The 27,399-nt window shown below is 39.2% G+C and overlaps 2 protein-coding genes across 5 annotated transcripts; both read right to left on the bottom strand.

Moving 5' to 3' along the window:
• Window positions 1-12,287, bottom strand: nr1h4 (nuclear receptor subfamily 1, group H, member 4). 3 transcript variants are annotated; one of them, XM_071502642.1, is made up of 11 exons: window positions 12,058-12,287; window positions 11,426-11,472; window positions 11,112-11,287; window positions 8,611-8,988; window positions 5,684-5,824; window positions 4,312-4,454; window positions 4,109-4,207; window positions 3,704-3,803; window positions 3,423-3,569; window positions 1,240-1,353; window positions 1-1,148 (listed from the first exon to the last, which is right to left on the bottom strand). In XM_071502642.1, exons 3-11 carry the CDS (start codon window positions 11,206-11,208, stop codon window positions 910-912), a joined length of 1,458 nt encoding a protein of 485 aa, XP_071358743.1. In that variant the 5' UTR covers window positions 11,209-11,287; window positions 11,426-11,472; window positions 12,058-12,287; the 3' UTR covers window positions 1-909. The 3 variants fall into 3 exon arrangements, with proteins under 3 accessions (XP_071358743.1, XP_071358750.1, XP_071358758.1); XM_071502649.1 differs by lacking the exon at window positions 11,426-11,472; XM_071502657.1 differs by lacking the exons at window positions 11,112-11,287; window positions 11,426-11,472; window positions 12,058-12,287 and adding an exon at window positions 10,159-10,734.
• A 2,020-nt stretch (window positions 12,288-14,307) lies between these two features.
• Window positions 14,308-27,393, bottom strand: slc17a8 (solute carrier family 17 member 8). 2 transcript variants are annotated; one of them, XM_071502630.1, is made up of 13 exons: window positions 24,504-27,393; window positions 22,643-24,311; window positions 22,067-22,185; window positions 20,584-20,698; window positions 20,207-20,294; window positions 19,352-19,438; window positions 17,794-17,936; window positions 17,565-17,714; window positions 17,312-17,444; window positions 16,886-16,996; window positions 16,316-16,443; window positions 15,671-15,791; window positions 14,308-15,545 (listed from the first exon to the last, which is right to left on the bottom strand). In XM_071502630.1, exons 2-13 carry the CDS (start codon window positions 22,688-22,690, stop codon window positions 15,310-15,312), a joined length of 1,479 nt encoding a protein of 492 aa, XP_071358731.1. In that variant the 5' UTR covers window positions 22,691-24,311; window positions 24,504-27,393; the 3' UTR covers window positions 14,308-15,309. The 2 variants fall into 2 exon arrangements, with proteins under 2 accessions (XP_071358731.1, XP_071358721.1); XM_071502620.1 differs by having other exon boundaries at window positions 14,308-15,791; window positions 22,643-22,898.
• Between the last annotated feature and the right edge of the window lie 6 nt (window positions 27,394-27,399).

The raw sequence follows: 27,399 nt of genomic DNA, 5'->3' as shown, positions 1-27,399 counted from the left end.
CAATGTTAAATATTCTTTAATTATAGAAAATTGGGCAAAACATGCAAAAACACATTTATGGTCCTTTATCTGAGGTCCATTTGTTCTGATTTTTATCAGAGTCATAAATAAGGCTCAAAAACCAGTGTTTTTGTTAGTTACTGTTAAAAGTTATACAATTAGGAGACAATATAAACCCTTTAACATTGACTATTTTAATTATATTTAGTCAATATTTTTAAGTTATTTGAACATATTTTAGTTTATAGAAGTAAAGTTTAAAGAAAACCTAAAGATTGAAGAGAAACAAGGATCATGATTTTCCAGATGTACCAGATGATATATCTGTATGTCCTCATTGAACAACTATTTCCTCTTTGCTGACTAAACCGTTTGCCTGTTAATCAGAACAGAGGCAGAACATAAAACTTGCGTATTTACATGTAGCAAGATCTATGAAGACTTCAGTTTTACAAATAAAAAATAAATGAAGCCATTATTAAACTGAATGTAATCTAAACCTTACACTTCGTATGAGCACCATCTTTGCTTTGAATAAATTCCAGTGTTTGTACTTGCCTAACTAATAGCGCTGGGCCCTCAAGATTTTTTCATGATGTTCACAGTAATGAGAAGTCGGCTTTATCCAAACCTTTGAATAGTTTCCTCTTTGTGCTGAAAACACTTTCAAATGCCTGTCTGTTGGCTTAATCACACAGTAAATAGACATGATGATGGTGTGAGCCATGAAAAAAATCCATGAGTAGAATAAACAAACAACACCCAAGTCAATACATGACTAATACTATCTAGGCCAGACAACATAGAGACCTGCAGTTTGTGCAGGTTTTTAATTCTACATCGTCTTGCAAGTTTAAATGTTCACATTATCATCCCCAAGCTACCAATTTCTTCCCTTCTCTTGTTGTGTCACTGCACGTCCCAGATCTCACAGAGCAGCGGGGTAAATTTGTGGTCGTTCATCCTCCAGGATGTGAGCATCTCTGCATGGTAATGGTTGAGTGTTCTCAGCTCCGTCAGACGGCCCAGGAGACGAGCAAAGTACTGCGGCTCCTGCGGGTGCTTCAGGGCACACAGCTTCCTCAGCACGTCCAGCATGGGCTCCTGAAGTCTCTCAACAGCCTGCTGATCCTTCACAAAAGGCCGATCTGCAGAAGAACAGCGTGGACCATCAACGACTGCAGATATATAGCCTACTTGCAAACTATCTGGATCAGCGAGTAGTTGAAACTGGTTTACCTGCTGTCAAGATGGTTATGGCTGTGAGGAGAGCCTGTTCCTCCTGTACCATGTGGAGTTCACCAATGCTTTTGTAAAAGTTAAACATAGGTGTCATGAATTCTTCTGATATACCTGCAGAAAAAGACAAAAAAAAGGGTTTTTGGCTTCATATTCAGTTTTCCAAAATCTTGACCGTGCGTTAGCACAACGGGCTCCCCTCAAAAACTCGAGTACAGACCTTGGATCAGTGCCAACATGAACAATGTAATGAGCTGTCTTTAAGCCTTGGTTTAATTACTTACAGTAGTTTCAGCTCATTTACAGTACCACGATAACAATGCCCTGGTTAGATTGAAGATAAGATACAATATAGACAACAGATACACTGGAGGAGTAAAACTGATGCACTTGAAGGTAACTTTTCTTGTTATCAACTGTGAGATTCTGACTAGTCCCAATCTATTCATCCACTTTTAAAATGCTCCCCTCATATGATTACCTTTCAAAGAGAGAGAGATAATCTACAGAAGGAGAAGCAGGAAATGTAAGAGCAGTTGAAAGAGTTTGTCTTACATAAGAGTCTGAACTTTGAGCCAGGACATTAAATCAACAGTTCTCCCTGATCTGTATTATTGCTCACCTGTACAGTATGATCATACACAGCAAAGAAAATACACTCAATCTTACACAGGAGGGCACTGGCAGAGAAATCGGAGGGTCACAGCTGTATTGCTCTGAGGTGAATGTAATGGATTAAATGGGGAAGAAGAGGAAAGAGGGGAAGGAAGAAATGTAAGAGCAAGAAGATAAATATGAGAGCACAAGAACACACAGTAAAATCTTCTTAACTGCATTCATGAATATACTGTGCAGTATATTTTCGAAGCCAAGTGACATCCAAATGAATACAGTTTACTAAGGCGTAGAGAAGAAAGGGAGTGAATTTGAGAGAGATCAAAGTCATTTTAAATGCAAAATATATTCTTTCTGCTGTAGTTATGACTGTAAAATGAAGGGTTGGATCAGTGTCGTGATGTGTAATATTCAAAGAGAAGATAGCAACTGAAATACTTTGATTGCATAATGTCTTAACTCGCCTTGAAAGGTATATTTTCTGGTCATACATTTGTGCATATTAAATGCTGTAGTTGCAGTGCAGCAGTATCTGCAGAGCCCTTCAGCACATAACAAACATCAGTCTGCTTTTCTGCTTAAGGTATTGATTTAATAATAAATGAGGATGAATATAACAAACTGCTTTCTATATGATTTTAAATGTTTGTGTTCAGTTTTCAAACTAGCAGAGGGTGTCTGTCTGCTCGGACACATCATGAAGCATTCAGAAATGCCAGTGAGGCTCAGAGGGAGAAAAGTGGACAATAGCACTCTTGATGTTTTGATAAGGAACAATGGTCTCTTCAGACAGCTTTGCTCCCTTATTCTCCCAGACTGGCCTTTACTGTGAATATCTCCTATCCCCACTATTCACACAGGCGATGCGCCAAGGGACCCAGCGACGCACACACACTCCTGTCATCACAGCCACTGTCTGTCTAACTGTCCATCCTGGCTGACATAATGACACACATAAATATACATATAAATGATTATTTTTAAACTGCCAGGCAGTAAAACTATTTGATATGGCATATACGTGAAAATATTGAGGTGGCAAAAATAGTTTATGTGAGAAAAACCTTCCCATAGCAGAAACAACCTACGTGTGTGTCTTAATAAATTAAACCCAGTGCCATGGCAGAGCTGGGTTTACTTTGAATGCTCTCCTTTAGCTGTGAGCATGCCCACACACACACCTGAACCGAGTGAAACTGTACCCAGTGAGGGTGTGTGTGCATGTGTAAGCTACACCGAGCCAGAGATCAACAGGTCAGCACGCATCTCCCAGCTGCATCACACAGATCAGGCAGATCAATTAGTAAAGGAGGATCTGACCAGACTCGGCTACAAATGTCATGATGCTGCAGCTTCAGCCTGCTGCCACTGTTGGAGCAAACAACCAAGACTCTTGAAGGTCATAAACCAGGAGTTAATGTACTGCAGTTCCACATGTATGAACAAGTATTATTAGATTTTGGATGATGAATGTTTAAAGGGTCACACTTATTCACACTATGATAAGTTACAATTCCAGTTCAGGACAGAAACAGAGATTTTTAGAGGGACTACATCAGCTGACTCACCACTCTTGCGTATTCTCTCCTCTAAAACTTCTGTGTGTCCGTTGGGCATCTTTCTGCTGAAAACCTGGGCCGAGCGCAGAAACATGGCTTCCACAGCTGAACCCTTCAGCAGAGCGATCTGATCTTCATGATCCAGAGACAGAAAGCCTGCCAGAGGCATAATACCATTCATCACAATGAGCAAGGAATAATAAGAAAACTTTGTTTTTATTTACACTACCAGTGTGTATTATGCCGACTGCCATGATCTCTTATTCTACAGGATCTGCAAACAATGATACCTGGAATATTTTTAGTAAACTCCACCAGAACTTGAACTTGACTAGTTGCCATTTCTGTCAACAGGAGGAAGTTTTCCTCCGCACTGTACTGTTCTTGAAGCTGTAGGGGGGAAACAACAACAGTAAATAGCTGAAACAGATCATCTGAAAAGAGCAGGTTGTGTTGTTATTTTTGGTCTCAGCTATGAGGATGTCAGGGCATGCTGACAGCCCATTTCTAAGAATGTAATATTGCAAACTTCAAACTTCAGCAGACAGATGTCAGACTATGCTGACATAGTCTGACATCTGTACTGGCTGCATGAGCTGCACTTACTGCTGCCAAATGTAAGCAGCTCATCTGTTGACAATAACCCAAAGATGTTAAAAAACATGAGATTTAAAGGCATATTAGTGGTGATATACCAGTTTTTTGGCCATGTCTTGAGGAATTTGATGTCTGTTATAAGCATCTACAATGATTTTCATCATTGCCTGCTGCTCTTTGGTGATTTCAACTTTTTCCTGGTTTTAAAAAGAGAAAACAAAATCAGTAGATTTGGGGAAATTTAACAAATGAAATGGAAAAAAAAACTGCAAACAAGACAAGTTTGTGAGGTTGCGATTACCTTTGCCTGTTTGGTGGTTGAGGTGACCTGTTTGCTGTCTGTGTTGTCTACCCCCTCTGTCTCGTCTCCGGTCGACTCTCCCGGGGAGGCCTTGGTGTTCTTTCGTAGTCTTTTAGATTTACACTGGATCTCTGTCAGCAGGCCTGCCAGCAGTGATGAAGGCTTCACTATGTGCGTTAAATACCTCACAGCTCTTTATCCAACCGCCATGCCATGCAATTATAAATGCTCATTTCCATTTATAATGAGACCATATCAAAGTTGTTTTACACACTGGTACCAATTTGAACAGAAACAATGGTGAATCTTAATTGTACTTACATACACTTACTTACATTAATATTTGATTTAATTTTATTTATTTGATTTCATTAATGTTATTCTTGATGTTTTAAATGTTTTTGGTTTTTTTTTATACTTTTTTAATGTGTGTTTCATAGTGTAATTATGTGTTGATTAACCTGAATTAAGAAATAACTTAATTATTTCATATAATGTTTTCTATAATAATGATAATGCATGAATGTAAAACCTTGTCATCCCTTCACATTTATATTTCTCTGTCTTCTTTGTAAATTCAGTCAAACAAGAAGCAATAATTGTTCAATCTTTATAAAAGTCTCGAGTGGACAGTGGAGAGAGGAAAGTAATCAAAGAAATAAGAAAGCAACCATTCCAGTAAATTAGCATCTGTCTTTTTGCATTATGACCAAAAAGATGTGAAGATTTGTTGAGCTCTTGTTGTGCCTGCAGGTACAGTCATGAAAGCCAGCCACGCTGCAATATTCATCACAACTTCCCTGCACTATTTATGAGCAACAGGAGTCCAGTCCATCCTCCTGCTCTGTTCAACTGACAGCTCCTAATAGACCGATAACTAATAATCCTCTAAAGGGTTAGGGTTAGGGTCATTTTTCACATTTAAAATTTCTGTCCTCAGATTTCCTCACAATGCTCTGTATTTGAAAATACTGATGACTACATTTCCCAAGAGACAAAGGCCTTAAGAAAACTTTTAAGACAAACACTCTCCAGCAAATTCCTTATTCTGGCACTTGATTCTTCTTAAATGAAGCCTAAGGCGTCTGTTGAGCTGCTGCTATTCCTGTAACAGTAACAAAAGCTGGACCTTTCTTTTCTCTGTTATGTGACATTCAATCCCCCAGTAAAATTCAACACCCATGTCAGAATGTAAAATGAGGGCTCACCAATGCAGCCTTTGACAGCCTCTCTTGATACTACTAAACTGCTCAGTTTGAACTGAATAACAATAGTAAGTAGAAGCATGCCTACAATTTCATTCCTCGTTGTATTAATTAACAATCGTTTCAGCGTCCGGTCAGCTTGAACAGGTACCAGAGGTGATACTCACATTCAGCCAGCATGCCCATCTCTTTGCACTTTCTTAGCCGGCACTCCTGGCACTTCCTGCGCATGTACATGTCCATCTCACAGTTTCCACCACTCTTGCATTTGTACACAGCATTCTTTGTTATGCTCCGTCTGAAGAAACCTGGATATAGTAAAAACAAGGCATTATTTTGTGCACGGTCCAGAAGATGCTGATACAAAGCCAAGATATTATGTACTTTGATATAGATATGGACTACACACAACATTAACACAACGATGACCTGTTTTTAATATTGTGGCCTCACTATAGTACGGTGGTAGAAAGTAACACACACAGGACATTTGCTTAAATACTGTATTTAAGTGTAATTTTCAAGTAACTTTTACTTATTTTTTATGTGATGCAACTTTAATCTTCAGCATTGCAACATTTAAGATTGTACTGTAATCAGCTAACTGATTAAGACAATGATATTTGGGTGTTTGCCAGTAACCTAATAACTATATTGGCTGATAAACCTCTTTAAAAACCGGAAGATAAGAAAGGTCCTTCAACCCTATAGGCCTATCAGGGTGGCCCTAAATTCATATTTTTCATATAAACGCTAAACATATAGAATCATTTTTAGTAAGCACGTATTAACTTTAGTAAGTATGATGAACATTTTACAGTTGGATGTCAAGACATGTAATGGAGACACTATTTTCAAATGACAGGTGACAGTTGATTGTGAATAAGCACAAAGCAAACACGGGGAGAGCGAGACATGACATGACAAAGGTCCCAGGCTGGACTCCAACCATAAACGTTACAGTTACTTGCCATGCACTGTAACCACTCTGAACTGCTTATGCGATGCAATGGAATATTTTTAAAATAATGATAGCCTACTTGATAATAAAGTAAATAAAGGATCTAAATTATACCTCCACCGCCATGCACAGTGTAGCTAGTGTAGCAGTGTAGTTTAGCTTTTTAACCATGACTGACAAATTATGGTTATAATCAGATTGAAATAAAATAAAATTACAGCTACAGGTTACAAACTGTTCTAATTATGTCACACAGAGAATCCCATGAACCCAGCAGGTAATGATACAGGCAGGGAGAGCAACAGAGCAAAGCACACACACACACACACAGAGAGAGAGAGAGAGAGAGAGAGAGAGAATAACTTTGGAACAGCTATTAGACATTCTGACATACAACATTAAGCACAATGGCATGCGTTAGCGTAACAGAGCTCAGGTTGCTCCTGCATTGTACAGCAGAAAGCTGAGAGGGAACCCAATCTGGCAGCAGTACCAGGCAGACCTGAGCCTATTCTCAGTCAAATGGCAGGACAAGCCAGCTGCTGCACTGCTGCCATTATCCAACCTCACAGTGTGGAATTACACTCATATCCATTCACCCTGTGGTTTGGCTGGAATCACAGCAAATTCACAGTGTTATAAAAACAATAAAACATGGGGAGGAGCTGCTAAAGGCCATGACTTTACTGTCACCATGGAATGGAAATGTCACCATTCATGGAAAAGGGTTGTAAAGTGCTCGCTCTTATTGTGAAATTCACTTACATATCCTTTGTTCTCAAGCTCAAGTTCCAGTCAGACCTGACCATATATACCATATATATGTATGTGTGTGTGTGTGTGTGTGTGTGTGTGTGTACATACATATATATATATTTACACACATATAAATTAATCTATCCCCATAGACTGTGCTCAAATTTACAGCAAAAATAAACATGTTTATAACCTGGTAGTTGTAGTATTTGCTCCTTCATGACAACTATACGGGGGTGAGGGGACTTTCTATATAAACCTGTTTACATTTTATTAAGGCTTAGGGTTATGCATAATTGAAGGCATGGCTGCTTTGAGTGACAGGTGAGTGCAGTCAAAGCCCACTAGCTCTCTGCTAATCCAAGTCACTAAAAACACTCCTGTTTGTGCCTTTTAGAGGATTTTTTGTGTAGATATCTGACAAAAAAAAAAAAAAAGTGGTTCATTGATTGATTCATTCATTGTTCTTCATAAGAGAGCATGATGAAGTCTCCTGTATTTTGAGATGAGTGAAATTCCAGTTTAATTTTTTTTTTATGTTTTAGTACTAATTAGGTATCGGTGTATGTGCTCTCCATATCTGGCTTGTTGACTTTGTTAACTATCTATATAGCCAGCAAATGAATTAGCCTTGTCATAGCCTTTAAGGAAAAAACCCAGACGCTCAGCTGTGGCACTGGTAGTAGGAGTAGTAGTAGTAGTAGTAGCTAAGTACAATTAAACAATCTTTAACCTGTTCCTATCAGCAGCAGGCATATACTGTGTCATTTGCAGAATTTTAAACATTTTAAATAACTCATGCTCACATATTACGCTTCACCTGCTGCTGTTTGGACTGTAGACATGAACATCCAGGTCATGGGTGGCATCTAAAAGTCAACAGTTAAAGACAATAACATTACTTTTGCTATGTGGGCCAAATGTCAGTCTGTAAGTATACTGCCATATCGAGCGACTGTGGCTAGACATGTACTTTAAACAGTACAGTAACCCAGACAAACCCTGGCTCTAATCAATACACTATAAAAAATCTGAAAAGCTAAATCAGAATCTTTTATAGAGGACACATTTCTTCCTTGTGTACAACTTTTTTTTTGGATAAGAGCTGAAGTGATTAGTCAATTTTTTTCCTATATTCTGGTCATTTATGCCCAAAATGAATGTAATAATTGAGAAAGAAAAGAACTGACCAATAACAAAAACAATCATTTGTTGCAGCCCTATTTGGGATGTTTAATATCTCTGAAAAATACAATTCCTTTAAAGAAAGATTATGTAACTTTTGCTGAGCAACAGCAGCCTCAACAGCCACTAATCCTCTGGACCTACAGAAGAGATAAACATTTACATACAGTACGTTATGGGTTCATATCTCACCTTTACAGCCCTCACAGGTGAGAGCGTTATAGTGGTATCCAGAGGCCTTGTCTCCACAAACAACACACAGTTCCTCTCCTTTGACCCTTCCAGCTTGCGACATGTGCCGCGTCCTCTTACACACGCTAGGCACCACAGCAGATGTCTCCTCCATCTCAGCATCATAGCTGACCTCCAGGGGTCCTTTCCTCAGTTCATATATCCCTGTTTGTGAGTACCATTCATCTCCATTGTACTGAGGGTAGTAGTTCTGATTGGAGTAGTATGGTGTGGAAGACATGGTTGGCTCCATGGATGGGTACTGCATGCTGGGGTAGCTGCTGAAGGGTAAGATGTCGGGATCCTGCAGGAGAGGACTGCTGTGATCTGACAGAATATCTAAAACAAGAAGAGGAGAACAATTAAACAGCATGTAGAGAAAAAAAAAACAAAAAACAATCAACATTGATTACTTTTTCAGAGTTTTCAATGCCTTCCTTATCAGATAGAGATACAGTTTAGTCGTCATTACATGATATAAATTTGGAACCTAATTTATAAATTCAATCTACTGAGGAAGATCATGGGATGTTGTTGAAAGAAAAAAGAAACTAGTAAATGGCCCCTGAGTGAAGCTTTAACTGCCATTTTCAAGTTAAAGAATGAACTTTTACACTTAGTCACACTGACATAACCTAATTTAACCTGGACGAAGTCAAACCAAAGGAAGGTCATTTGAAATAGTTTCAAGTCACATTTACTTTTGTCTCAGAGAGATGAAAAAGACACCACTCCTTAAACCTACCATAATTTATTCATGGGGACAGCATAATAAACCGTGGCTGAACTATGTCTGTGTGCTGCTTGATACTGGACAAGGAGTGTACAGAGTATCTATCTGAGCTTTTTAGCTGAAAAAAGCTGCCCACAGCAGCTGTAACTGAAGATACTGAACCACGGATACCACCCCGTGTTAAAGTTGAAGGCTGTAAAATCAAAACACAGTCAGGTGATAATTATCTGTGGGAACATCACCACATGTGACACCTTTCATATCACAGGTCCACCCTAACAATCTGTACAACATACACCTATTATTCAAACTTCAGTTTTGATAAGAAAAAAAAACTTATATTAGTTTTATTTCAAGTGCTTCCCTGTAGAAGCTTGCTGGAGCAGAAACTGTCTCAGCAGTGGTCGTTAACGCACACAACATATACTATAAACCAATAAATGATTAACAACATGCTTGAACAGCACACTGTGTCTTTTAGGATGACATGTAACTCCACTCCAAACAAGTTGGCACTTTTGAAACTGATACAGGAATGTAAATAGGATCATAATGTTGCTTCATCATGACTGATCTGCTGAGCAGGTGTGGTATATTCATGACATGACATTTCCTTTAAAAGTATCTGTAAGGTGATTGAGTACAGTTTCAAATTGTACTCTACAAGAATCATCCCTCAACTGCACCGACATTTTACCAGGTGCTCAAATCTGTCATTTAAACAACGGACACTCATAACACTAATACTATATCTGAAAACTAGACTTAACACTGACCTCTTCAAGACTTGGTCTGGACCATGGCCATCTCAGTGTGACCAAACTCACAGACCACCCAGAGACTTTACTCTCTGATCCCCAACAGCGCAGCTCTGTTTTGTAGGTCAGTCCTTTCTTTGTTCCTGACTAAAAAAATCATCTTCCATTTATTTCTTCGAAGGCAAGTCCTTCCTTTATAGACGAATGAACAGCAGATGAAGAACTGAACCACTAGGCACTTGCTTGAGAAGTCCCAAGGGGAGCAAAGGTTGGTACAGCTACTCATTAACCACTATGTCGCCTTTCTTTACATCATTACAAGTAGCTGGCTAATGTGTGAAGTCAATTTCAGATTTGGAAAATGGTACCAGCTGACTGCTACTGCCTGCTGTGCCTGGATTTGTGGGCCAGAGATGAACCTGTCTATGAATTTATTAGAACTAACATGTGCATCCATGAGAATTTATGGATTCACAGGTTTCTTTTGTGGAGTTTGCTGTGTAATTGTGGGGTGTTGTACTGACAGGTGTTTCTGTTATTTTGTCCACCCAATTTATATCGATGAGGGTAGGTTAAATAACAGAAATCAAGTCTTTCAACTACTTATTAATACAGTAACAGGCAACTATTACTGTATTAGTTTTCTTGCCATGAAACTTAGTACAGAAGTTCATGAATTGTAATAACTGTGGCGTGGTGTTTATTTTTTATCTAGCACCATAATATCAAAAGTTTGTCCAATACCTCCAAAACTAATGCCATTCCCATCATCCTCAGCTGCATTTGTGTTTAGTGCAAATTAGCAAATGTTAACATGCTAACATCCCAAGCTAAGATGGTAAACATGGTAAACATTACACCTGCTAGCATAACATCAGCATGTTAACGTTGTCACTGTGAGCATGTTAGCATGTTGATGTTAGCACCACAGTGTAGCAGTCTTGTTTTGTCTTCCTGCTGTGTAGACTTACCAAACAAGTGGGAGCTCTCTGTGATGGAGAAGTCATCATTGGATGGGATTTGCAGCGGTCCCACCACATTGATGTCGGGTCCCACCCACTCATTCATTCAGGAGGGTCGTCAGGCACCAACTTGGACGACACAGGTTGGACTGGGCCACAGAGTAGTAGTAAGCCTCTGTCTACTTCTGTAACATGCATAGACATAGTGTGATTTGTGAACCATGGTGCAGATCTCCTGAACACCCTTATAAATCACAGGATCCTCTGAAACCTGCACCACAAAGTGATTAAACATCAGCCTGGGAGTCTCTACAGCAACACACCTGACAGGTCTCCTCTCCCACACAGGGATGACACGCTCGGTAGCTGCCTGCAGGGAGATGGGGGATGAAAGTCAGGTCACTAAAAGGCCCTCTTAGCAGCAGGTCATATAGGCAGTCTTTTCTTTCTTCTTACAGTTAGATCAGTAATTTATATCCTGTCCCATTTCATATTTAACTACACTTAACATCGTTAGGTCTCACTTGCCAGGATATATCACAGGATCAGTGTTGTTTTTTTTAATGTAATTTTACTAAACAAAATGTTTGCTAACCTTCTGTTAATAAAGTTCATTTAATAATATAGTAAACCTTGACATACTTGAAACTATCTCATGAATAACAGACATGTTTTTAAACTTGTCCCCAGCCTTTCTGGTTTCAAGGCCACAACATGGTCAACATGTGAAACATTACTTTTATAGATCTCACCTGCCACATTTTTCAATTAACTCAGTGTAATTTCCCCTGAGATAAAAAAAAAAAAAAAAAAGCAACCCACAAGGATTCAGAACTCTGCAGTCGACACTAACAGCCCACACAACAGCCAAACATGGCTCACCACGGGCTCATAAGAAGTCATCAGCTCACCAGTGAACATGAAATATGTTCATACTCGATCTCATAGTTCTTACCTTTTCCTGGTCCCCGGTCAGTTAATGTTGAATTCCTGCCTGCTCACAGTTTTCTTCAGCTGTGTCTCTGATATCCACGCTATGAGCTACAGCTCCATCAATATTAGCTCACGAAGTTGCTTGTGTCTGGACTCCAGTGAGAGCATGTGAGACCAGTTGAGGCCAGGGAGAGGAGGAATAGATGGTGGTTATTAATTAAACTGTTCATTCCTGTGCACCCCCCCTCCCAAAAAAAAAAAAAAAAAAAAATCTCTCTTTATCTTAACAAGACAAGTGGCTGCCTCATGAATTCTCCAGCAGACCAGGGTCAGACTCGCTCACACACAAACATCACATGGAACATCGAACATACATCCAGTCATTAGCACGATGCAAACATCTGGAAGGAGTCTGAGCAAGCTGAGCAGAAGAGCTGCTATCAGTCCAGTAGTTTATATTGTTTTATCTTTGAGTAAGAAGGATCATGTGGTGGTTTTGTGTGATAACTAATAATGTTGCACTTATATTTTCATAAGTACAAGAAATTGTTGTAATCATAGAAATCCTCTGTAAGCAGACTGTGTGGTAATCGTTGCCATTCGTCCTTGAACTGATCAAAGCCATTTTATCGTGTCACTACAAAGTGCAGTGCCAGTTTACCTCAGATTTATTTATATTGGCACCTTCATACCTCACTGTACCTGGCCTGTTGTCTTTGTGTACTCTAAGATCAACATGACCACAGAAATTCAAATCCCTAATGCCTTTATTATCCCCAATTTGCCCAAAAATAATAGTTTAATCATTGATGGGTTGTTGCTCCATACAAAGAGGCCCTTCTGAGTCAACAGACAGTCTCTCTGAAATAAACAGAACCTTTGCCATTGGCTGTTTGTGGACTATGTGGTCTGTGTTTCACAGCATGTGAGGAATGAGCTGGCAGAGATGGCCTCTGGGAAAGGAAAGACACAACTCCACTGAGCATATTAAAAGTTACATGTGCAGACATCCATTTTAAATATCTACCTCCATTTGTTATATTGATGACTACGACAGATACTAGGTGTTGGTTTGGGCTTTTGTCTTTCCTTTCACCTTGGTGTTTTGTTACTCATTCCAGACAGACCGTGTTGTGACGTACACATCAGGTACCAGAAACACACCCTGGAAAGTGACTAAACCGGCCACATGCTCTTAAGGACTTAAAAGCAATGAGAGCATGCCCATGACCTTGAAACTTCTCATCAACATACACGAGGGAATAATCACCAAACTTTTCATAGATCAGAGACAAAAAAAAGGCACAGAAAGCATTATTTATATAATTATAATTAATAATTATCTGTGTTGAATGTGTATATCTGAGCACTCTCTCTGACTGTCATCTTTTCAAGCGGCAGCAGTTTGGAGAAGCGAGTTTGACACTGGCTAGGAATATCCTGTCCAGTAATTATCTTCTGTGGTGAAAATGAAGCAGGCGGATAAAGGCAGATAAGACAAAGGATGTTTACCACAGTGTGATGGGAAACAGAGTGGTCTTTGGAATATTTAAAAATGTCTAATTTAAGCACACTAACATAAACAGGCAGTGTTAGAGACAGCTTATGCTGTCACACAGTTAGAGAAGATAGCAAGAATGTTATTTGTGTACATGGCACACTATGCCTTTATGGCAGTTTTGTGTTAATGTTTTTAAGAGTGAAAATTAGATATAGAAGAGAAAAAAAAAAAACAATAAAAACTGCAGTGTACAGTGAGAAGGCACAAAAGTGTTATAGTATTTTTTTCAGCTTGTTTATTTCTCTTCTTAGTGGCTTCAGGGATGGCAGCATCCACCGCTTTGATTCAGCCTGAAATATCTAAACAACTGCAGTTGCCATTGAATTTTATGCAGACATTCATGGTCGCCAGAGGATGTACTTTGGAGACCCTCAGACTTTCCCTCTAGCACAGCCATGAGGTTGACATTTATGGTTTTGAGTGAAATCTCTCAACAACTATGGGATTCATCCTGGGACCTTGGGACATCCAGGGCTAATAAGCACATGTTAAAAGTGGTTAACATTATACCTGATAAACCAGCATGCTAGCATTTAATGTGAGCATGTTAGCATGCTAGCATTAGCATTTACCACGTGCAGCCTCATGGAGCAGCTAGCAGGGCTGTGGATTCCTCAGTCTTATTTTCCATTACACCAACTTAACAATCTTTAATTTGATTATAAATTATTTTCAGGATTTTCTTTTTTTTTTGAAGAATTTTAAGAAAAGTTACAAAGTAACATGACATGTTTAATAACCTCATGCACATTACTCAAGAATCCAGAACCTAGATTTTATGTTTCTAAACAATCTCTATACAGAATAGAAATGTCGTTTATTACATCTCTGGTGTGTTCAAGTAAAGTGCAAATCAAATCAATGCTCTCAAACAATACAATAATAGACTACTGTACAAAACAGTAATGACGAACAGTGTAATTCCTCTTATGATTAAAGTGAAACATTCCCCTACATTATTTTTTAGAAACAAAATGGATCTTCATGTATCAAAGACTGGGATGTTGCAAAAAGACAAACTAAATAGTTTCACTAAATGCTTCACAGAGTATCATCAGCACTGACCTCACCAGCCATTTCATCTCGTCATTAGCTCAGAGCACTTTAAATAATGAAGCTGATATAATGCTGGAAGAAGTACCTCACAAATGGATGGTGAACTGAGATCTGCTCAGACAAAGGAGAGCGAGCAAAGCTAATAGAATGAAATCATTCAGCAACAGCAAATACATACAAGCAAAAAAAAAAAAAAAAACAACAAAAAAACAACAACAATAAGACTTGTTACATTAACACTGTGGTCTGCTGTCAAACCCATTATTACATCCCAGAAGTGTGTCTCTTATCATGTTGCATAGCTGAAACAAAACATGTTGAAAATTGTTCACGTGGTTCAAAGTAAGCTATGTGTTTGCTTGCACAGACGGAGAACGATCAGCGCAGGTTGGAGGAAAAGTAAAGTCTGGTTTGAAAGCTGATATGTGTTTCTCTTGTGTCTTTAACACAGCACTAATTGGTCCATGGATGTTGGTCTGTGGTTTGCTTTTCATTGTACTAAACATACTAGTCTACAGTATATGTCAGTGTAAATTAAATTTATTGTCCATTTTCTGATTTTATCATGTATTTGCTGATGTTTCATTCTTTGTGGTTGTCTAATAAAAATTACATTTGATTTTAGCATTTTGCCTTTTTTTAAGTGATTTCTTTCTTTTAGAACATTAAAGTTGAACTGGTGAATTTACCAAAAAAGTGGTCTTGAGGTACATATGATGCTGCCTCTCCTGCCGCTTCTCCCATGTTTCCAGAGGTGTGAATTTCAACCTTCATCTCTGACTGGATATGAGTGTTTGGGAAATCCGGTCTCACTGGTACCGGTCCTGGTAGTCCCCATTCCCGTAATGTTCCTCCTCCTCTTGCATGGTCACGCCTCTCTTCTTTTGCCAGCCCTGTTTACGACCGGATGAATTGTCTGTTGTTCCATAACTCTTTTTGGGAACCACCATGTTGTCACTGTTAAGCTCTGACTCTTCAGCGAGCTCGTCCTCATCAATAATGCCACATTTATCCTCACTTGTGCTCTCGGGGTTGGCCCAGTCCTGCTGCTCTCCAGAGGCAAAGATAGCGTAGAAGATGACCCCTGTGTAATGCACCATGGCGGCAATAACAAAGACATTCTGCCACTCTAGACGAGTCTGTGGGGAGATGAATAGAGTCAATGAATTTCCTGTCAGGGGCAGACTAACCAATCTTTTGATGATGTACCACTGAGGCAATGTTGTAAATCCTCTGAATTATTGACGGCATTGGACATACTACAGCTGCAATGTGTGTAATAAATTTTACAGTGCTATAAATTATTAACAGTAACTGTTGATAGGTGCAAGATTACATACAGCAACTCTGTGTCTCACCAAAACACCAACATAGTGATATGTTTTACACAGGTCATGGGAGAAAACCTCAGTGAAGGAAATTGTTTCAGTTTCTGCTGATTTTTTTATACATGCACAGCGGCTATGGGAATGGTTTTACACACAATAATTAAAAATAAATGAAATTATTTCAACAGCATATTAGATGAGCAAAGGCAATAAGCAAATATGTTCAGTTACAGTGAAGATAAGAGCAAACTATTTATAAGCTACTGGTGAAACAACTAATAAATATATGTAAAAATACAGTATATGCAAAACAGTTAAAAATCAGCCTAGCTTACCTTGTGTTTTGTCAGAGCTCCTACAATAAGGGGACAGACCATTCCAGACAGCGTTCCCACCCCGTTAGAAATGCCCATCAGGATGCTGGCATATCGAGGAGCGATATCCAGATGATTGACGTTAAAACCTAATGACAGAGTGCACGAAGCAGCATTCGATTACTGTGAACGGCGACAAAATTCTCTTGATTTTTGGGCATTTCAATATTTTGCAAAACTGAACATGGTTTAGTTCCACATGCACATTTAGATTCAATTTTGTTGCCATGACAACAGTCTCTAAAATATTCAGCAGAAGGGCCTGTGTGAAGCCTTGGCAGACTAATGCATGTATACTGCATCACACCCAAAGGAAAAGTAGTGCTGCTTTCAACTTTTCAGGCAAGTCTCTCTTAATCACAAAAGACACAACAGAAAAAAAGCACAGATACAACATCCTGTGCATGTGAGTGTTTTGAAATGACTCAAGTTTCAAACAAAATCCCCATTTTTTGGGGGGTTAGAGTCAAAATAAAAATCTTACATTTCAGATGAAACACAGATTTTTCTTTGGTCCAGATGTGATAGTACCTGAAATGGCAAATCCACTGAAGCCTACAGCCAGAACCAGGAAGGAGATGGCGACCCCTCGAGTGTGAGAAAACCCGACCACCAGCAGCAGAGTAGCCTCCATCCCAAAACCTGTGAAAAAGCAGGACCAGAGAATGTGGGGCATAAGAAACAAGATAAATCATTCCAGTTTCAAATAGACACCAAGTAATTGTAAGAAATGAGTCTGAGGTCACGACAAAGTCCCACATTAAGTGCTACAGGATTCGTTTACAATAAAAACGCTGAGTGACATAGCTCACAAAAGAAGTCAGACATAATTTTTTAAAACTTAATTAACCACATTTTTACTACTACTTCAGGAAATATATGATTTGGGAACACTGTAATAGTCTTAACTTCGTTTCAACATTAAGAATGTGTTTCTTCCAGTTTTATAGGACGTACCTCCACAGTTCATGAGTTTCCTCACATTTGTGGTAGACATGATTTTGTTACTGCGTAGGAAGTCAGCCAGCTGTCCCCCAATGGGAACTACGATTGTCATCACCATGTGTGGGACAGCAGACAGGATCCCCACCTGTCAAGAGTTCGCACATTCAGGAAACAACAAAGTAAGCGAGTCCTGTGATGAACAATCTTTCTTTTTGTTTATTTCTTATCGTCAGCTGAGCTGCTGTAGTGACACTGTGAGGCTAACCTTGCTGATGGGGAAGCCAAACACTTCCTCAAAATACGCCGGCTGGCTGATGAGGAGCAGGTAGAAGGTCCAGCTGCGGCAGAAGTTGGCCACGATGATGGCATAGACAGGCATGGAGGTAAAGAAACGACGCCACGGAGTCTTGAATTTCTATAATTGGGAGACAATGAAATTATAAAAAAACTGCACTGTGATACACTGAAATTGGCAGCATATCACATGTACACACCTCAGTTACACTCAGTTGGTGGATTGTTTCACCAATGGTGGACTCAATGTACATCCTCTCCTCATCTGTGATTGTGGGATGTTCAGCAGGACTTCCATAAGCCAGCAGGAGCCACAGGACATACCATATGATCCCAAAAACACCTTTTCATGAAAAGAAAGCAATAAAAAAATGAATGAATTCCTTCATACGTGCACACGTTAAGATGTTCATCTTTGCCGTGAAAGCATTGTAAAGTGTTACAGAGCAGCTTAAGGGCAGGACAGACTAATTAAAACAAGCCCACACCTTCTCTGGAGCACAAGAATTTTCATTATGAAAATGAAATGAGCAAGGTATGAGTCAGAGAGCCCAGACAGGAAAATGCTAATTTACATCAATAAATCATAAGATCATATCACAGCAGAACCAGAGTAGATTTTTATTAAAACACGTTGGGCAAAGTATGAATTTTACGTGTTGTAATCAATTTAATCAAACTCAAAAGCGATTCAGATAACGCTTATTGTGCAAAGCGTTCAAAGTATAAGTGCCACAGAGCAACGTGCCAGTCAGGGATTAAGCAAGCCGCTTTGCATGACGCTAAACAGACAACTAAATTATTTGATGACTCAACGTCTAAGGAACATCCTATATGGCTCACTGTGCATATTCATTCAAATATAGGGTTTGTACGATGTAATTAGTGGCTTTATTAATGGCTTACTAATGCTTTACAGATTTGTTACTAACCACCTTCTGGCTGGTGTTTAATCTTTCTTTTTGGTACTTATGTTGGTGATCAATTAATAAATACTTGTTCTCTAATAAGCCATCAAGTCTGAAGTTACATATATTTAATACGTTGGTAATGAATGGATTTTCATCCAAATTCTCTACATTTTTTTCCAGAAGGTAACCCAAGTGGTCCAGAGAGTCTTCGCAATATATTAATGGCCAAAAAGACAAGTGTCCTGCTCAATGATGAACCACAGAGGAATTTTTCATAATCTGGCAACTCAAAAGTCGTTCTTATTAATGGCTTACAACTTATTTATAAAACAACATGATTTATTAACCATTAAAAATCCACCAGTTAAGACTGTCTTACCATTTACAAAGGGTGATTTATTAGGAAGAACTACTTGCAAGGTCTTTTAACCTCAGCTCTAACATTATTGGCAAAACATAGACACCCCTAACACTATTTAATTCTGAACGAGTCCTAAAGAACATTTTTATCTATGACACCACACACATGTCCTTTGTGAAGTTATATTGTTTTTTAGCTTGACTCTGGTTTTATTCCGGAGGCTTTAAGATAGCCAAGGTATTGCTGTAGACTGACAAACAATTTGCACTTTTTGACATATTATGTGTGTTCATGGTATTGGACACTGTTGGTGAATGGCTGCAGACTTTCAGTCTTGGGTTTTTTTTTTTTCATTTCTTTTCTTTTCAACATGTTATTTTCATTTTATTTCATCTTTTCATGTAACTATTTTTCACATCATTTTTATGTGTGTGAATGAAATGTGATTTTATGTTTTTGATGATTATTATTAAAAATCAGCCTTACCATAGATATAAAAGACGGAAGACCAGCCAACGTACTGAACGAGCACTCCAGCTAAAGGCATGGCGATCACTGCTCCTGCGTAGGATCCTGCGAACAATGGGTGTCAAACTTCAATGCCAAGGTTTTATTATGCCAGCAGTAACATAGAATCTCAGTGATAATTAGCTAAAGGTATTTCAAAAGGTAATACTGAGAAAATATGTTGTTACTTGTTTATATTTCCTTTTCACTATTTTGCACATTAGAAACAACTGAAATTAACTTAATGTAGTTTTAGTGCCTTCAATCGAACAAAAAACCTACACTGTATAATGATGAAAACACATGCAGGAAACACATTAGTGTAATTGAAAAAAATGTTGTCAAAATGAATAAGTGGCACTGCCTTGACAGAATGGGTGTTTTAATGTGTTTTCTATTGTCTGACGGATTCATGAACACTGCCGTCTTGAATAGAGCAGGGAGCATGAGAGTGCTTTTGGACAGTAAGCAATGTGACACTTCATTTAGGTAAATAGATGGAGAAGCTCCTTCAGAATACGCAGGTGAGCAGTGTTCATTTACAGACAATGTCAAGAGGGTATTGATGCATGGGTTGTCATGGTACCAGCTTAAAGAGCAGCATGGTTATTTTAATTTCAGGACGGACAACAGTGATCTAGATCTGCAAAACAAAATAAGCTCTCCCACGTCCATTTACTGACCAGCCCCGCTCCAACTTATGAGGTTGTGTAAACTGAACAAAGAGGTTTTCTATCAGAGAAAAACATTGTGTCAGGCAGTTTTGGAGGGTTTGTGGATTATTCTGGAGCTTTCTGAAGCATTCTGACAAGATGAAATGGAGACATCGCTCACCACAAAACGAAGTGGTTGCCAGTCGACTCCGTTCAAGAGGTGGCGCCCATTTGGACCACATCCCATGGCATGCTGGGTAGGTGACACCCTAGCAGGGACATGATGTGGAAGATGTCAGAGGTCAAAGTTTGACTTGAGAGGAAACCTGCAGTTCGTCTGACAAAGTGGAAAGGGCATTTTGGGCAATAATATAAGACATGAAACTAAAAAGCCAAACTAGCTACTGGTGAAAGGTTCATATTTATCATACAGACAGTGGTACTGACCCTGTTGTTTATTGCTCAGCACAAAATTAAATGTTTTCCCAAAATGATAAGCTATTGTTTTGTCAACCAGTGATTATTTTCACATGTTTCTTCCATAATTTTTTTCCGTACCTCCACTAGGCCCTGCAGGATACGAACAAACATGACACAACCATAGTGGACTCGTGCCGCTGATGGGATGAACATATTCAGCACTGATGTCAGGAAAATGGCCGCCCCAAACACCCTGTAGAAAAACAGTAATGTCGTCATTTCGTGTAAAAGAGAAGAGGAGGTAACATCAATGTCCACCTGTTTCATTCATCGATTTAAAGCAGTAGTTTGACATTTTGCGAAATATGCTTGCACAGCCAGCAAGCAGTTGGCTTAGCTTAGCCTAGCTTAGCTTAAAGACAGGGGAGAAGCTAGCTAAAAAGCTTCCTCTGCCAAAGAGGAACAAAGTCAATCTTCTAGTATCTCTGCAGCTCATCAATTAACATGTTAGATCTCATTTGTTTAATATGCACTGAAACAGAAGCGTAAAACAGCGCCGACGTAACTCCAATACACTGAATTGCCATTTCTACACTTATGCATACAATCAACATGTGGAGTGAAGATCTTTCAAGGAGATCCTCATTTTCCCCCACTTATTAGTACAACCTTATCTAGTTAACTCCAGGAAACTTTATGAGAAATTATTAAGAAGTTATTTGGAAATGACCGACTCCTGCAATGATCCTGTGGCGCCTGACTGATGTATACTGTGAAATTATTCAGGTCTGCCTGTAACAGGTAAAAACACAACAAACACATGCTACCCAGTGTCTGAAATTAGATGTCTAATATTGGCAGGCAGTATATCTCCAAATATCTGACGGTCAAAGCATCTCAGTCAGCCTCATAATGAGACAGATCTCACGCCTCTGCCTTCCAGGGACTGAGATAAAGACGTCCCTTTCAATCCACAAGTTTCTGCTTCATCACCACGGTGCCACTTAGCTCCCTTCTCTTTTCCCCTTCACCTCATCCCCCCTTCCTTCTCTTTTTCCAAAACAGCGTGTAAGTGACACTTGTAATATTCCAGTGGCTGGTGTTTCAGAAAGAAATCAGAGGCAGGATCTTTCATTATTAACTCTGTCAGTGGTGTGTCCTCTTTTCCTGTGAAGCTTTTATTACAGGATTGCTATCTGCTCCATCAGCACCGCTCACCACACCGTACAGCTTTAACCCTTTAACTGCATGGGCTGAGGAGGCGCTCCCCCCAAACCTTTATCCGTTTTTTTTCTTCCTGTGATCCTTTCTTAACGTATGTGGTCAGAGCTGCAGCAGCCATGACTTAGGCTAATGCTTAAGGACAAAATGTCAACGAATGACAAAAGCCACCATCCGTCTCGGCACACCTCACATGTAACATCAAACTGTTTGTGTCTCATTATAGCAGCATCATTTTTTTCTCTGCAACCAACTATTATTTTCAGTCCTGATTTGAATCTTTAGGTTGAGAAATTGTCAGACAAAAAACCTAGAGATCTTCAGTCGGTGATGATGTTAAACAGAGACTACAGTGTCACAGTGAAACTATGAACAGTAATGAAGTCAAAGTGCATGTGACCTGTTGGCAAAGAGCTTGTTGGAGATGAAACCACCAGGGATTTGAGTGACAATGTAGCCCCAGAAGAAGGAGCCATGGATCAGCCCCACAGTCTCAGGGTCCCAGTTAAACTGAGCTTTCTGAAAAGGAAGAAAAAGATCACACTCGTGCTAAAAATGAAATGTTGAAGTCATAAGTGGCAAAAGGCACTACTGTTCAATTCAATACAGAGAGGTACCAACTGTACTTGGTCTGGTATGACCACTTGCTTGTGGACTTTCTGTCTTTTTTCTACATTAAATTAAGTTTTATCATCTACCAATATCTAATATTTTTCACTTGTGGTCACAGAAAGTGCTGTTCAGTGAAAGTGGCCCAGGCTCAATTTTCACAACTAAATAGCATTCATTTAGTAAATCCTTCCTGCCAGTATCCCATATATATCCCCAAAAGAGTTTATCATAATGGGTAACCTACTCTTTAGTCTGCTTCTTATCTTATGAGTGTTTATCAAGCAACAAGAAAAGATAATAACAACATAACAAAAAGTCCTAAAAAGTCAATAACCCAGGGGTCCTGTTCAATAGCTCGAGCTACCTGAAGCACTGGCGTCCCATTGATATAGACAGTGTTATTGTTCACCATCTCCACAATGGCCACACCAAGATTGCAACGAATGCCAAAAGAGATGCAGAATCCCAATCCACTGAGGATGGCAATGATGTAGCGTTTAGGGAGACCGCCACAGCTGCAGTCCAGCAGTGGGGCAGGACGTGGTGCTGATGCCACCGGACGCCCATCCTCCGTCAGTTCAATGTTGTCCTCTTCTTCTACATTGCTACCATCAATTTTTCTACAGAGTAAATGGCAAGAAAAAGTCAGTTGTTATCTGTTCAGCCTTATGTAAAAATATTTATCTTCATCCATATCCTTCCTCTAGTTTCAGTGTCCAATGTTAATTCAGGTGTCCCACTCTCTACATCTGTTCCACAACCCAGAATTCATCTCTTTCATTGTGTCTCTGCTCTCATGAACTGCTTTCATCTACCTGCAGAAGATCTTCACTGAAGCTCCCCTCCAGCACACTAACAAGAAACTGGGATCAGTTTTTGTTATCAAGGTTTCACCTCACCTCAGTGTTTACTAGTGTCTTTACAGTTGGTTTGTCATGTCACATTATGTATTGTTGAATAATACGCTGATCCAGAAAAGCCATTATTCGTACGGCCGGGACAGACTGGCGTTGCGTGTGCCTGACGGCTACCTTGCTGACTTCATTCATTCATTTATTCATTCACAAGAATTTCAACATTTTTTGAGGTGTACTTAAAAGGAAAATATCCTTTCGTGTGCTTAGGTTTTAAAAGGTGTTTTTTTGTGCATTAACCATAATGGCTGAAACAATATGGACAAAATCATGCAGCCTTCCATGAGCATTTTATGTTTGAGTATATTGTATATTACATCTTGTCTTCAATTAGGTCTGTGTTTGTCATGTTTGGAAGCACAAGGTCATGATCAGTGTAAAACTCTTGACTTCATGTATGTCTATTGCAAAATGAAAAGTGTGACACACATTTTGGCAAAGAAACAAATTTTAAAAAATTGATTTCATTCATTTTTTTGTTTTGCCTTGGATAAGACTAGATCAGATTGTTTCACCTGGCGCCATCAGCTTGGATTAATGGGTTATTTAATTCTGTCCTGTGTGGTGATCCAGTAAAATCGCTCAATAAAAAATATCTTATCATACAGAACTGAAAAAGGTTGTCATTATTTTAATAATCTAAAAGCTTGTCCTTTATTAATAACAACAACAATAATGATAATAATAATAATAAATCAATATTAAGCAACAGTAAAGACTATATTTTTTATTTGTCCCAAGTTCAACTTGTTCATAATGTAAGTCATTGCATTCCTATTCTAGAAGACAAAAGTACACACACATTAGACTATACACACAAAACTAATTTGCCAGGAAATTGCCTACTTAGTGCTTTATCTCTTTAATTGACAGCAACCTCCCTTATATATGGAGGTTCCCAGCACCACACACATCCTTCTGTGAAATATGTATCAGATATGAAATATGTATTAATGTCTTAAAATAAAATCTGTGATTACATCACTTGCATTGCCTGGCAAGCACAAGAATCAAATATTTATTTATCGTCAGGATCTCAGAGAACACGTTGGGCTTAATGTGCTCGCCTCCAGCCTCTCTGACTGTATTTCAGCCCTCTTTCTTGAGTGAGCTTGTTTTCTAAAAATTAAAAAAAATTTAAATTAAAAAAAACAAAACAAAACATAAAATCTCCACCATGAATACAATATATGGACAATGACCGCAAAGACTAAGCTTATTACATGTGGTCAAATGAGTACAGATCAAACACCCTGCACACATACAGTCTTCATGCCTCCTTCCCACCACTCTCCATACAAACCCGCTCACCTTTGTAGTTTTCCTAGAGAGTCGCCCACAGTGTTCCTCACCTCCTCCTTCCCAGGCTTAAGCACCTGGTCCTTCAAACCTGCTAACCCACCAAAAGGCATTTTTCTGGGTTTTGTCTCAGAACAGTGTTTTGATACCTCAGTGGCACACTTTGTTATGAGAAAGGGGAAAAAATCCACTAGAAGCTGTTCTTCATCCTTCCTGAGTTTGTGGCACTAGTGGTTGGCTCCACCTTTCAGTGGTGCCAAGGGTCCCTCAGAGGCAACACAGACTTTCTTTTCCACTTGTCAGAGGTGATTCAGAGAGGAGCTGGAGGGGGGATGATGTTGAAGTATTCCTCCGTCCAAAGTACCATTCAGTCAGAGCCTCTTGAGCTAGTTTAATCTCCAAAAGATCCATCCAAGAGTGATAGGTATAGAAATATGAAGAGCTAATAAAAGTGTAGAATCCAGTTTTTACTCTCTGGGCATTGTGAACCCTCTTTGTCTGCAGCTTAACTGAATGATCCTCTTAGATCTCCTCTCCATCTCATAACTCATCCATTCCTGGTGAGGAGGGGCAGGTGTAGCTGGTTTTCTAAAACCCTGCCCCTCGTCTTACCCATCATCATCATCATCATCTTCATCATCATCATCGTCATCATCGTCAACTCCACAGCACCACCCCTTCGCCTAGTTAGGTTCATCTGATAGCAGCCCACTGGGCGAACAATTAAATATGCATGAGCTTGACAAGTTGCATTGAGGAGAGACGGCAGTAGCTGGACGGCTCTGGGGTAAAATATGAGCAGGTGAAACCCAAGACACAGCCATCAAGTTCCAGGTCTACATCCCCATTCTCTGCCAGCTTTTCCATCTTGGCTTTTCACATTTTCCCTGTGTATGAAAGAGTGACGGAAATCATAACTGCTGCCATAAAGCTGCAGTCCATGGACTAAGAAACAACCCCATAACTCTAACCATTTGACATTGATGTGAGGTTTTTTTTTTATGTTTATTTTGCCAGCAGGGAGGAACTCATAATTTTCCAGAGCGGATTCCCTTCTTTTAGATCATTAAATATGTAGCATTTAAAAAAAATAAAAGTAAGAGTCTTTTTTTAGCGATGGGCTGCTGCAGAGTGACTGCTGAGGGTGGTGCCATTATTCCAGCTGTTTAGCTTTGTCTCCAGTGGACACTCATTCAATGAACAGTTCCTTATACCAGAAATATCACAGCTTCATTACAGCAAACATGAGCAGAACTTCCTTCTTATTTCTAGGTACAGTACTGTGCAACATGAAAATGAGATGTATGCTCTCGTGATCTACATTAATGTTTTGTTTTTGTTAACCTTTTCTCATAGATTGAATTTAGGCTGTTTGGTGGTACATTGTCATTTTATTGGTAAATGAAATAAAATTTAAAAGATGAACAATGTGGTAATTATATTTACAATGGCAAATCCCAAACCAAACTACACTTTCAGATACAACCCTCAACTAAATATGCTGCAGGTATATGAAACTTGGCAGTCTTCTTGATCTCATTTGACTCAGCACTAACACTTGAACACCTGAACAAAAGTAAATTATATGTTGAATTTAGCAGTTTTTTAAAAGTAATTTATGGATTTGTGATGCAAAATTACCTCTGAAGGTAATATCTGAACACCAAACCAACCAAAAATGATCCTGAAGTCTTTTTCATTTCTAAATAAATCATGCCTGCCATCTAGTGGAGTGAGAAGGTGACACATCATTAAACTGCTCTGTACTGAAAACAAATCTGTCCAGTACAGTCTTTACTGTAGAACAAAAAAATGACTTATAAATTATAAGGACTTTATATTTATGCATGTGTGCATCTAATAACACAAATTAATAATGCCGCCCTTGAAAATAATTTTTGTGTGAATCACTCAATATTTCTAGATAAGGGTAGTAAATTAAAACAATAATCTAATATTGTTGTTTATTTAATGCCTGTTTTTAAAGAGAAGAAGTTATTGCGGGGGGGGGGGGGGTTGTTTGGTTTTTTTGTTGCTGTTTTTTTTTTTTAATAAGTCTTGTACATTGAGAGACAGGCAGCAATGCGATTCAAACAATATTCTCTGTCTGTTCTGCTGGAAAGTAAAGTATCACAACACTGTCCCAAGAAACTACAGGCCACAAAATGTAAACTAGCCTCCCCAAGACTCTTGCATCTTTGTGCTCCGATTTTAAAAAATGCCTTGTGTTAATAATGGGTGTCTGTTTCTGAAACGTTTATTTGCGAGTGCATCGTGAAGTCCCGTGTGAGAGGCGGCTGAACTGACGGCTCTCAGGAGATGTGCGGGTTGTTGGGAATCGCTGATGCCGCATCAGATTCACGCACAATGATTGCGACACATGGAAACAAGTGAAGAATGTAAACAAAGTAAAAACTACCCCGCACATATCCCGATCAATCATGTTACATGTTAAACACGACATTACACACAACATCTGCGCACTTACGCTGACAGCTACAGGTGACAAAACATGCAATTCTCATTATTAGGGTCTGACGATGATCGTTCCTTCAAGACACCCCTCCCCCCCAGGCCACATTCTGTCGCGCCATTATGACGTCACACTAGGTCAATACGTCCATGGAATCAAAGGGCAAGGAAGCGAATGCTATGACGTCACACTAGATCAACGCACAATGATCAAAGGATGGGGTGTAATGCGTCGCTAGTGACGTCACGTGTAGCTGCATAAAGGAACACAAACCTACTATTTGTTTAATTCAGTCGTTTTCTGAAACGACGAACTGTTGAACTGTGAAAACGATTTGTCGGTAAACGGTTAACGCAAGAACAAGCATGTCTCAAGACAACATCACCCACCTTGAACATATAAATCAAGGAGACGTTGAAAGTCTGAGAGCAGTGG

The sequence above is a fragment of the Trachinotus anak genome, unplaced genomic scaffold, assembly GCF_046630095.1.
Source record: "Trachinotus anak isolate AG129_WGS33_773 ecotype Australia unplaced genomic scaffold, CSIRO_AGI_Tana_v1 ptg000002l, whole genome shotgun sequence".
In the NCBI taxonomy this organism is placed as follows: Eukaryota; Metazoa; Chordata; class Actinopteri; order Carangiformes; family Carangidae; genus Trachinotus; species Trachinotus anak.
This window is presented reverse-complemented; position numbering and strand designations above follow the sequence as displayed.